This window comes from Petaurus breviceps, unplaced genomic scaffold, assembly GCF_028583685.1.
Source record: "Petaurus breviceps papuanus isolate PSGF00001 unplaced genomic scaffold, PetGlider_PUasm1.0 126, whole genome shotgun sequence".
NCBI classification, from domain to species: Eukaryota; Metazoa; Chordata; class Mammalia; order Diprotodontia; family Petauridae; genus Petaurus; species Petaurus breviceps.
The window spans coordinates 33,350,898-33,364,390 of NW_027185655.1; the positions used below are offsets into that span (position 1 = coordinate 33,350,898).

Genomic DNA, 13,493 nt, shown 5'->3' on the forward strand with positions numbered 1-13,493 from the left:
CATCTGCAAAGTGATAATAATGCTTACCTCAAAGGGTTGCTGGAAGGATCAAATGAAATTATATGTGTGTGTCCACATGAGCACATACATACACACGTTTGCATACATGTGTGTGTGCATACGTGTATGTGTAGCCTTGCATGAGCTGTTCACCAGGTTTGAAATGCACTCTGTCTTCACTTGAGCCTCTCAGAATCCCAACTTTCTCCCAAAGCTCAGCTGAAGAGCCATTTGGTTTGGAAGGCATTTCTTGATCCTGCTGCTACTAGTACCAATACCCCCAAATTAACTTGTTATTTATTTTGCATAAATTCTGTGAATATTTACGTATGCATATATTGTCATCTCCAACTGAATGTAAGTTCCCTGTGGGCAGGCACTAATTGAGTTTTACCCTTTTATCCTCAGCACTGAGCACAACGCCTGGAACATAGTAGCAGTAACTTATTAAACATATACTGACTGATCAAAGCACTTTACAAACCTCTAGAAGCAAGGTGTCAGTTTGGGAATATTTAAGAATCAATTGATCAGTCAACTGATTGAGTTGCCGTTTTGTATGTCCCATCGCCTACTGGACATTTTCAATGGCGGGTCCTAAAGCCACCTCAAACTCAGTACATCCAAAGTGTAACTCAACATCGTTCCCCCTCAACCCACTCCTCTAGCAAACATCCCTACTTCTGTCAAAGTCATTCCCAGTCTGCTAGTCGCTGAGGTTCTCAACTTTGGCATTATTTTTAATTCTTCACTCTCCGTCTCTTTCTCTGCATCCAATCAGTTGCTAACCTTTGTCATTTCTACCTCACATCTATCCCTTACTTTTTACTCACACATCCACTAATCTAGGATAGGCTTTCATCCTCTCTTGCCTGGACAATAACATCCTAATTGGTCTCCCTACCTCAAGCTTTCACCTCTCAACAAATACTGATTGGCTGAATTCTCACTGTCCAAGAGGGACTGAATAATTAAATGGCCTTGTAGCAAATATTTACGGAAGACAAATTGCCAACTAATAGGCTGAAATACCACATTCTGGCTTAAAATAAAACAAGATGTTATATCAATCTTAGACTTTCTCTATTAGCCTCTCATGATAGGGTTTGGGTTTTTTTTTTTTCCATTATCGCTTTTAGTTCATTGTCTGTCAGTATATTGCCAAGGAAACAGAATTCAGAGGCAGTAGTGAACTCTGAGTTGTCAGTGAATGCCTCTGGTAATAAAGTTGATGACTAAAAGTCTCAGACGTCTTCAGTGAGTTAACTGATCAGTCTTGCTGTTGTCTGACTATAGCTTTTTCCCCCAGAATCTTTTACACATCTATTTCTGGTTCGGCTTTTGGGATGGGGAGGTATCAATTAGGGATTCCTAAATGGTTGTTTCAAAAATTATCATAAAAACTTCATATTATGTAAAAATAGGGTTGTAAGTGTCCTTAAGAGTCCTTTGTTTCTAAGATTCAGTTAACTAAAGTTCAGAACATAAAACACAGAAAAATATCCAAGAGGCTAATAATTGATACTTTATTGTTAGTCATTGATTCTGTTTCTCCAGTAAACTTTTAACTGGATATAAAGTGGGCTTTGGGAGGTCATTCTAGAGGACTCCAAGCTCTGCTCTGCTTGGTCTAACCAAGCTGCAAGAACTTCACATAGAGTCCCAGGGAGTCTGTGTAGCTATTATTTGATGATCAGCTGAATTAAGGTTGGAAATGCTCATTTCCAGGCTGGCTGCAGGGTAAGGTTTTCAGCTACAGCAATGCTCAAAGACATTCTACAAACTCCCTGAAAGTCTGAGCTTTTAATGATGGAGAATCCCACATCCAGGAATTACCAAATTACTGTTGGTCTAGAACAGCACTTCTTAAGCTGTGGGTTGTGACCCCAGATGGGGTCATGAAAAATTTGGCAACAGTAAAAGATTTCTGAATGCCCAATGACCAAAAATTAATTAAAATTAAACACATAATGAATCTGAGGTTTTTCTGACAGCAACTGCCCATGTTGCATGGTGCAACTCCACTGCAGCCTTGGTTCTGAACACAAAGCATGCCCACTATGCACCATGCATGCCCTCAAGCCACATAACACTAACAGTGCTGCCAAAAACACGAAGAGTGATCATGAGTGGAAAAAATTTAAGAAACCCTGGTCTGGAAGAGATATCCCATTCACACACATGAATTAAACAAAGGCTAACACACACACTGAAAGCTTGCTATGCTTAAAATTATTTACCGGAGATCACATTTTGATGTAAGATGGGTACATGTTAGCCTTGGTCCTGCTATTCAGATACAAACACACCAAAAGCACGTCATGATAAGATGGTGAAACCCAAGTACCCTCAATATGTAATTCATTAAAACAGCTAACATTTACATAGTGTTTACTATGTGCCAGGCACTGTGCTAAATGCTTTACAATTATTAGCACATCTCATCTCCCAAACAAGTCTGGGTGGTGGCTGCTATTATCACCCTCATTTTACAGGTAAAGAAACTGAGGCAAACAGGGAATAAGTGACTTGCTGGGTCAGGCACATAACTAGTAAGTGTTCAAGATCAAATGTGGACTCAGGTCTTTTTGATTCCATTTATATAATTAATTCATTAATATCTACATCTCTCTTTTTCTTCTTCCTCTCTCTAGCCGATCCTCATCATTCACGTTTTCCTTGTTTCAAATTTCCCTATTTACTAGATAACCCCCAAATCCATACCTGTGGCTCTTTCACGGTCATCCTGAGAGAAGAACGCTGAAAAATCTGAGTGGCCCCATTCTCATGCTCCCAGATGAGGTTGAACAAGATGACAATCTGCCTCTTTATTTCAGCTCTCATATGTACTATAAACAACTACCTTTTATGGAGTTTATGAAGTACCACATTTATTCATATTTTGTGCTTTTCGTTGGAGATTTTGTTGTTTGAAATGGCCCCCAAACTTAGTGTTGAAGTATTATCTAGTTCTCCTGTTTGCAAGAAGGTTGTGATGCATCTTAGCAAGAAAATACATGAGTTAGATAAGCTTTGTTCAGGCACGACTTATAGTGCTGTTGGCCACGACTTATAGTGCTGTTGGCCGTGAGTTCAAGGTTAACGAACAATAACAGGTGCACAAAAGGAAGAGATAATTTGCCCATCAATATGTGAGATTAGCTAGAATGTGCTAGAGTCAATGTTGAGACCAGAGGTCATAGGAACCTAACCCTGTATTTCCCCTAGGAGCAACTGGTGCCGTATTTGCTTATTCATGCCTTTACAGAAACTTTATAGAATATAATTACTATGAATGACAAGAATTGATTGCATGTATGTATATATAGCAACATAATTATAGCTTTATATGTTATTACCTAGTAATATGTATGTTTTAGTGTGTAGCAATATGTAATATGTAACAAATTGTATTTAAATGTACTTGTATGTATGCACACAATCAATAAATATTTGTGTATATACACACATACACAACACAAAATCAATCAATATTTATAAAGTACCTATGATGTGCCAAATGTGATAAATACTATACAGAAGGAAGCAAAGGACAGTCCTTGTCCATGAGAAGCTCACAACCCAATGGGGAAGAATATATGTTTGTTTGTCAGAGAATGTGTGTTATTATGTTTTTAATATATAATATATACCTACTGTATATAAATATGAAAAATGTAAACATATATTTACACATGACTGTGAATATATAAATATGAAAAAGGAATTCTCCATTAATTTTAGGAGATATTGCTACCATTTGAAGTTCATCTCCTATGATATATCTTCAGTTCAGAAAACAGTAAGCACTCACTATATGCATAGCACTCTCTTGGGAGCTGTGTTTTAATCAGAAGCTGTATGAGGGGGAAAATGTGTTCATGTGTGATGCACAACACACAGAAATATACATACACACACACACACACATATATATATAATATCTAGGGTTACACACACTATATATAATGTATCTATGTGTGTGTATACATACATATGCAATATACATACACATACACATGTATATATAAAATAGGTGTGTGTATAAACACACACATATATATTTCCTCTCATATAGCTATTGATTAAAACACAGCTCCCAAGAGAATGCTATGCATACAGTAAGTGCTTATGGGTTTTGAACTGAAGATAGATCACAGGACATAGGCTTTAAATGGTAGCAATATGTGTTAAGAATTAATGGGAAAATCCTTCAAAGCAAGACTGACTGGATACAACCTACTGAAACATTGGAGAACCCCTACCTTCAGGAGCCTGTCGAAGAGAACAATTCTGTTTAGCTGGTACTCTGTGTCCCTCTCTCGAATGATCAAAGGAAGAGTGACAGCTGCAGACAACTCATTGTTACTGTTTGAATGAGGCAAAGTGGACTGACTGTGAAAAATGAGGAAACAGAGCAGCAGGATGACTAAAAGTTAACATACAGCTTAAAAAGAAACCACCAACAAAACAAAAACCTATCATGACGCCCTGGGCTGGAAGACTCTCTTCTTCTTAGGAAGAACTTACTAAAACAAATGCTCTGATCACAGATACTGTGATACAAACAACCAAAGAAGAAATAGATGTTTAGCGAGACAATATATACTTACTCATCTTCAAGCAAGGGGTAAAATGCTTCTCCACCAACATCTTTTAGTCTCTGCAAATGAAAAAATGTATATATTTATGAGCATCTGAAGCATCAACATGGATCTGCATTTTGTAGCAAAAGTACTGCATTACCAGAAAGGTATGTAATATATACACTACAATATAAACGAGAATCCAAGAATTCTTTCATATTGTAAACATATACCAGGTCTCTGGTTGTTAATGTTTAGTCCCAAGTGATGGATTTCTCCCAATATTTCCCATCAGTGTTAGTCATCTGCTATGACATTTGGCCAAACACAATATCAAACAAGCAGTATTAGTTTTTAAACCAAATAAAAAGATAAGGTATTTTCCAAATCATATGTGGAAAGGTAATAAAGGGGGAAGTAATACAACTTGACTTTTTTTTATAAACATGCTTTATTTAAAGTAAAAGCCAGATTTTTTTTCTTTAACATTCAGGCAGAACTAAACATGCTAGTAAATTGCATTTCATACATACTAGGATGAAAATAGCTGATAAATTAAGAGGTGCAACAGAAGTTAGCTTAAGTGGCAAAGTAGAGAGGGTTCTGGACCTGGAGTCAGGAAAACCAGAGTTTAAATCTGGCCTTAGAAATTTACTAGCAAAAACAACCTCGGGCAAATAACTTCAAGTCTGTCTGCCTCAGTTTCCTCATCTATAGAATGGGGGTAGTGATAGCATCTATGTCCACGGGTTGTTGTTGGGATAAAATGACGTACTTGTGAAGCATACTGCAAACCTTAAAGCACTATAGAAATGTTTGTTATTATTATAATTGGCTATTATTAGGTGTAAATCACTTTTCTATCTTTAATTTTTTCACCAAAAGTCATTAGGATTTTACCTTTCCCCCAGTAATAACAACCAGAACTCTAAGGGATCTTCAAAAGCAGGACAGGGCAAGTGGCAGAGGAGTAAACCCACAGACAAGCTCTAAGCAGTCTGATCAAATTTAATGGCTGCTTGTCCGTGGCCCCCCCGCGGTGAAGCTAACCCTCCTAACTTGAGAGTAGAATGATTTCTCCTCTGGGGCCTGAAGTCAGCACTCAGCCTCCTCTACACTGATCCTCTCTCTTCACTACACAGGCATTCTTCCTTTCAGGGTATTTGCAGGATTCCAAAGGAATATCAAGGAAAATTCTTTGAACTAATGCTGGGAGTTGTCGAAAAGATTAGTTAAAAATTACCTATTATTTCTTTCCCAAATGAAAGCTCTATGCATTTGTCCTAGTCTGCATAGAATCCAATAGGAATATATCCTTTTATAGATTAAAAAAACTTCTAATTATTGAAAGAAATAAAGTTTTTATTGTTCATGTTTTTTTGTGTTAAGAAGCTGCACATCTGTTATATAAGGCAGTCCCATGGTTTAGAATACCTATGTAAAATACCACTTGGTTTCTGTATGCTAATGTGATCATTCACATGTAAATTTATACTGTTTTAAAATATCGTCAACTTACTTATGCCAGGTTTTAGGAAAAATAGATTTCAGGTTCAAGAATAGAAATGCTAGCGAACCTGGAATTTGGAGGCTGATAACGGAAATTTAGGTTGTGTCTAAATTAAAACATTCAGTTTAAATTCAGTGAAAAAAAATCAGTAAAACCAGTTTTCTCATATTTCTGTATCTCATTTTCTCCCTTATAACATAACTTATCTTTCCATATATCTATATCTTACCTTCCCAAACTATCTTGAAAGTTCCTGCAGGGAAAGAACTATAGCTTTTAAAAGTTTTCCATCTCCTTCACAGCATAGAGATTTGTATATTGTAGGGACAAACAACTGACTGACTAAATTATTTACCCTTCAATCAATTATTATGGTTTACATAGAGAGCATTTTCATTCTCTGAAATTTTCCCTTGTATTTTTTCCCAATTTGAGACTATCTCCTTGAAAATCAATAGTTTCTAAACAATTGCTGTAGTTTCTCAAAAAATCACTGTCAGGAACAGAAAATTATACAGCACAAGTTCCTGTCCATTAAGGTATATTAGTTTTTATACTCTTAAATTATACTCTATTATCTCCTCTTATGGTAAAGTATGTGGCTAAAAATTTCCCAGAAAGATGTGACTATTTTTCTTAGATATTATCAAAAAGGAAACTGTCTCAAAGAATATACAAATATAAATATAATATATATATATATATATATATACACACATATATAAAACAAAAAAAAAAACATATGTATATACGTGTGTATATACTGTGTATGCATATATTATATGCTTAAGTATATGTACTGTAAGAATATATATTTAATATATGACACATTTAAATATTTCACACAAAAAGAATGAACTTCATAACACTTAGTACTTATATCCCCTATGACCTGCTGATGTAATTTTAGCTATTGTGACTGACAAAGTAAATAAAAAACGACCATTTATTTGATTTTTCAGCACTAAGAAACAAATGCAGTTAAAATCATATTGAATTTCAGATATGTGTACATAAAGTACGTACACTTTTTAAAATAGATTTTTAAAAAATGTATTGAAATATTTGTCTCAACAGATACTCCCCAACAAACATCTAAATAAACCTTATTATAAAATATATTAGACTCAAAAGCAGTTCATTGATTGTTAAGAGAGATGTGTCCTTTAACTCTGACAGTATGTACTGATAATGACATCTGTAACTGACTAGTTTTGTATGTAAATATATAGACTTTAGAACTGTTCGAGGTATATTTCAAGTAATTTTTACTGGGGTCTTGGTCCACATGCTTAGTCATTTAACAATAGTATTTAAATTAAATTCAAGATACAATTTATAAACTGAATTCATGTGCTAGAAATATCTTAGTATGAAAATCATGAAGCAGATACTTCCCTAATTAAACTAGCTCATTTACTAAAGAGGATAATTTTGCTTGACAAACATTATAAAATCCTAATAAACCCCACACACTTTCCATGTTCAAGTAATAAGACAAAGCATTTCCTCCCAAAACATTCTATATACAACGTGGTTAAAATGTGGTTTGACTTAAAAAGCAATATGTTGTCACTTAAATCACCCAAATCAACATCATAAAACTATACAGTGATAAAAATCTACTGATAATGTATTTTAATATGGCACTTAAATTAAAAATGTCAACACAACTGTTTCCTTACATTTCTTAGTTGGCAGAGAGACAATGTCACAGTGGTATCATCCAAAAGGGAACTCCTATCACGATCTTGTCCAAAGCTTTCACCATCTTCAAACAGAAAACTAGTAAAGAAAGGAGAGCACAGCTGAGATTTCTGGCAATATTTTCTAAGATGCACATTAAACTCAAACTTTCTGCTTCTTTTATAAAGTAAAATCAAACTGAGCATCAATCCATGCTCCACCAAACAGGAAAGAAAAACAATTTTAAGAAGAAGGAGCTTAAGGTGTGAGTTTGTGTGAAATCTCACTCTTGGATGAGATAAGTTCAAGTACATTGGGTTTTTCAAATCCCTTTGTGTATGTGCATTTGGTATTCCAAAAGTCTTGGTACAATTTTAAGTCTTCATATCTTAAAGCTACACTAAATTTCTGAAATATCCTTTTTATTATACTTTGAATGTCACATCCTAGATTAAAATAACAGCACATGAAAGAATACAAGAGGGGTCTTTTGGATATAGTGCTAAAATGACTCCCAGGGGTATTTCAACTTACACAGGAAAGTCCTAATAATGAAAAATCTTGTATGTGTCCACTGAAACTATTGTAATGAACATAAATGAGAAAGCCTTGCAGTAGAGAAACAATCAAAAATATTATTTAAGATTTTAAAGAGTTCACTAGAAAGGTATTTCAGAATCAAAACATTCTTCCCATCCTCTGCTTAAAGAATTTCCTGTATGGAAGTACTTATTTTTGCAAATGAATGAACATTACCAACACTAATAATTTAGAAATAAATTCAAATGAAAAACAATGGAAAAACACTGATAGGTCCAAGCTACTAATTTAACATGTTATGACAAAAAGAGAGGGAAAAATATCACTGAAAAGGAGATGATCATCAGATGTTTCAAATTACTCAACCTAATTTTGACGGCACATTCTATTACTCAAGAGATGGCATTTGCCAATAGGAAGTGGAGTTGGGAATGGTATGGGTCAAACAAAATCGAGGAAGGTCATTGTGATTACTCTCCCATACAGTGATTCACTTCCCTCCCGATTTATGGCATGTAAATCTCTGTAGTTCTGTAGATTTAATCTCAATAAGGATAGGTTTTGCAATCAAGATGATATGGCTGCTAACCTAATTTAATTTAAAAAAATTTTTGCATCAGCATCCTGTTTTCATCAAGAGTAATTACACTCTTTCTCCCAACAAATCAACTAGCATATTACATGCCTGTGTGCCAGGCATTTTATTTTTCGATTCAACCATTAACATTAATTCCTATCAGCATGTTTTTTATAATCATGATTTAAATTTGACAAAGATAATAAGAGAGGGAAGTCGTTCCTAAAAAGATAATTACAAAGAAACAAAAACAAGAAATACTGATGGGAAAGCTGAGATTATAGACTTTGGCTCTTGTCTGAACTTGGTGTAAATTTCCAGTTGCTTCTTATAGCTACTAAGTCAGAAAGCTTAAAAAAATATACCAAAGGTTTTTTGGAAATGTTACTCCTACGTTCCCATTCCAGTCCCCCAAGATGTTTTTCTTTCCTTACTTGGGGAGTGTGCAGATAGGTGGTTTGGAGCGAATGATTTCCTTGTTGACAAGCTCTTTCTCCAAATCTCCTCCAGCCAAACACCAGAGGTAATAAACTTCTTCAATTGATCTTTCTGCTAGGTAATCACTGTCAGCATCTATCAACATAAGTCAAATGACAATGAATTATCATTTGCTTTCTGCTGTTATTACAAGTAAACAATGAAGATTATACAGCTAACATTCTTAAAGGTGCATACCAACTAAATAGTAGTCATTTCCTTTAGGAAAACCTAAACTATTTAAGCAACCAGGGATCAGAAGCAGACAGAATAATAATGTGGATTTTTAGTTTTCTATAAGAAAAGGTAGGTTTATCTGCATTTTCATTTCATGCGAAACTACCCAGAAATACACAAACAAAATAAGTGTTGTCCACTTCAGTTAAAAATGCATATTTTACTTCACTAGTAAACAGAGTATAGATTAACCAAAACTATAATTCAGGAAATCTGTTTTCTGTTTGTTTTGGGTTTTTTTTTGGAAATCTGATCACAAGTTCAGCACATACAATACCCTTCTCCTCCAATATGAACACGGGATTTCAAAAGCTTGCCCTGAGAAGTATTAGGCTTGCAAAATGATTAAATGGAACAGATAACTAAGCGGGCCCAGCTAGGTGGTACAATGGATAGGGTGCTGGACTGGATCCATCCATGTCATGCCCACTAAACTATGTGTGTGCCCCAAGGCTCTGTTCTGGGCCCTATTTTCTTCTCTCTCTCTATTTTCTCATTTAATATCATTAGTTCCACGAGTTTCACAAGTTCAATAATTATCTCTTTGCAAATGATGTCCAAATCTACATATCAAACCCTAATCTCTATACATCTCCAACTGACTATTGAATATTTCAAACTAGATGTCCCATAGGCACCTCAAATTCAAAATGTTTAAAATAAAACTCATTATCTTTCTGCTCAAAATCTTCCTTTTTCCCAAACTTCCCTATTTCTGTCTAGGATACCACCATCCTTCCAGGCACCTAGTTTCAGAACGTCAGCATGACCTTTAATTTATTCTTAATTCCCTATTCTCCCTTCCCAGACAAAGTGCCACTCAATTGTCAGACCTTGCCATTTCTGCCTTCTTTCTACTCACATGGTCACCACTCAAGCTCAAACACTTGGGATCTTTTGCCTGTATTGTTGTAATGGCCTCCTCGTTGGACTCCCAGTCTCTAGCTTTTCACACGCAGTTTCCAAATTAATATTCCCAAAGCACATTTCTCACTCTTTTCAATAAATGTCAATAGCTTCCTGATACCTCTAGGATCAAATATAAACTCCTCCACTTGGCATTTAAAGCACTTCACAGCCTGGCCCCCAAATACCTCTCCAGTCTGATCCTCATCATGTATCTAAAACTTAGTCAAACGGGCTTTCTTGCTGTTGCTTCCACAAGACATTCAATCTCCCATCTCCTTGGCTTTGCAGAGGTTGTCTCTCATGTTTAGAAAGCTTTCCCTTTTCATCCCCTTCCCTTAGAATCCCTGTCTTCCTTCAAATGCCTTCTCTTCTGTATAGGTTTTCCAGATTATCTTGCTGCTAGCATCTTTCTGCCATGAATTATATTGAATCTGTTTTTGTATCTGTTAATGTGGAAACAGTTTGTTTTTCCCGGTAGAATTTAACATCCTCAATGGTCAAGAGTGTTTCATTTTTGTTTTTATCTCTACAGTCTATCACTATACTTGAAACACAATAAGCACTTAATAAATGCTTGCTGATTATTAGGAAATTCAGTGTAATGAGTACTGTACTAGGAATCCAGAGGCCCAGATTCTAATATGAGCCCTGAGATTTTTTTCCAAGTAAATACTGTAGGAATTTAAGCCCCAGCTCACTGGCAATTAGCAGATCTCAGTCTGAATCATATTATATAAGCACCTCCAGAAATAACCATTTCCAAATAATTAACTAGTCATAAAAATCTCATTAATATAATGGACAGTTGCTTCTATATAGTTGGCCAATTAAAAACAGAAACGAGCATGCCTTCTTTAAAACAGGTCCCAAGCATTTTTCCCCCATGCCTTACCTTTACACAGCTGACTGATGTCTTCAGGCAGAGTTAAATCAGCACATCTCAATGAAGATGAGAACAGACTGGCAGGTTTGTGGAAGGATGTATATAAAGATGACACTTCACTGAACACCTTGTCCTGGAGTAACTCATCTGGAGTTGGCCTTGAGAGACACATTTAAAATACAAAGTAAAAATAAAAGTCATTTTAAAATTCCCGAAATAGGAGAGCACACATTTCAGCAGAATAATTACAATTTTAGAATATCTCATTAACTTCATCTCTGGAAGGTGGGGCAGAAGGTGACTGAATTGTTTTGGCCACAGCAGCTAGAAAAGACTGCTCAGTAAGACCTGGAGGGCAGGCTAATTTGAAGTATTTGGGATTGTGGGGGAGGGGGAGGACAGTGGGGAGTGCTAGCATGTCATCTCAACAGCAGAGGGAACTTTATGTGATGATGCCTGCTCTACAAGTTATGATTTAGAGAACAGCCTTGGAGAGTCAGCCTCAGAATCTGGGAGACCCGAGTTCAAGCTCTGTCTTTGACAAGTGTGGGCAAGTCACTAGACCTCTCAGTGCTATGGAAAATCAGAAAATCAGTAAATAATAATAATAACTCACAACTATATAATGCTGTACAGTAATGAAAGCAGTTGATGTACATTATCTTGCTGGATCCTCATAACTATGCTGTGAAGTAGAAAAAGAATCATCATGTCCATTTTACAGAACAAACGATTTGTCCAAAGTAAAAGAGCCATTAAATTGTAAAGCTGTGAATGGCCTGAGATCCAGAATCTTTCCCCAATATCAAGTTGATTCTCACAGAAAATAAAACGGATGGTACTGAAAAGAAATAGCTGTTGTTGTTATTCATCTTGTGTTTTTGAAGAGAACCAAGGATATCACAAGGAGATGTCTTTTAACTCATGCATGAATTGGATTTAAGTGAGGCAAGAGTTGCACAAAGTCATCAGTCTCACTTTTTCTTCCAGTCACTGAAGTCCAGTGGTAGGACTAAGGCCAGGATGACTGGCGATGGTCTGACCTTGGTACCTTCCATGCCTGACCAAGCTCTAAAGGGCTTCACAGCACCTGCTGCAGCTGCCTTCATGACCTTAGGCTCTCATCTGCCCATTCCACCAGGGGAAGGTTTCACATTTTTTGGGTAGACACCCCCATAACTCAGTGATGGGTATGAGGTCCAATGGTTACTCTCAACCTGGTGCAACCCATCTGCTGACATGGTTCACACTGTGGTGTGGCCTCCCCACATGCTACAGCTTCTTGGAGCCAGGTGAGAGCTGGAAGGAGGTGGACACCCATGGTGGAGGAGTGGCCCTGAAAGGGACTCGGCAAGCCCTCACTCCAGGGTGTTAGTTGTCCTGAACCCCCCATGGAACTCACAGATATCTAGCAATAAAGTCAAGAGTCATTTTTTCCATAGGGTTGAGAGCTGAGAGATCTAGCTTATTAACTCTCTCCTTTTAGGGATAAGGAAATTGAAACCCAGAGATGTTAAATGACTTCCTTAGCTAGTGAGAGAGCCAGAAATACCAAGACCCTAAGAATTCTTTTTAGCTCACAATGATTATTAATTGGCTGTCTTTCATATTCCTAAGTCTCCTGTTGTGATGCTCAAAAGTTTCTGCTGCCAATTCTGGAAATAACAATAACAATGATGATGGTGATGAGAGCTAACATTTTTACAGCACTTTCTACATGTCAGACACTAAGCCAAGTGCTTTACAATTATCTCATTGGTTCCTCATAAGAGCCCTGGGAGGAAGGTGTTGTTATTACCATCCCCATTTTACAGATAAGGAAACTGAGGCCATAGAGGTTAAGTGACTTGCCCCTGATCCCACAACTAGTAAGTGTCTAAGGCTGGACTTGAACTCAGGTCTTCCTGACTCCAGGCTCAAACACTCTACCCACAGGGCTACCTAGTTGCCCTGATACTGCTCTGCTCTCTCTTGCCCCTTCTGTGATGGTTTAGGTGACACTCTAGTTAGCAGATTCCATTTCAATGTTTGTTTTCTATGTAATCCATGAATACAAAAACTAAAACAGAAAGAGGTGAGAGATATGCT

General features: G+C 36.5%; 1 protein-coding gene across 3 annotated transcripts in view; it reads right to left on the reverse strand.

Annotated features, from left to right (window-relative positions):
• The window catches only part of TBCK (TBC1 domain containing kinase), a 268,364-nt gene that overhangs the window by 173,196 nt on the left and 81,675 nt on the right, over positions 1-13,493 (reverse strand). For all 3 annotated transcript variants that reach the window (XM_069094776.1, XM_069094778.1, XM_069094780.1), the window contains exons 10-14: positions 11,415-11,563; positions 9,334-9,472; positions 7,782-7,881; positions 4,614-4,663; positions 4,266-4,395 (exon numbers count right to left, since the gene is read on the reverse strand). In XM_069094776.1, the coding sequence (XP_068950877.1) occupies positions 4,266-4,395; positions 4,614-4,663; positions 7,782-7,881; positions 9,334-9,472; positions 11,415-11,563 (568 nt within the window). The remainder of the gene's footprint in view (positions 1-4,265; positions 4,396-4,613; positions 4,664-7,781; positions 7,882-9,333; positions 9,473-11,414; positions 11,564-13,493) is intronic.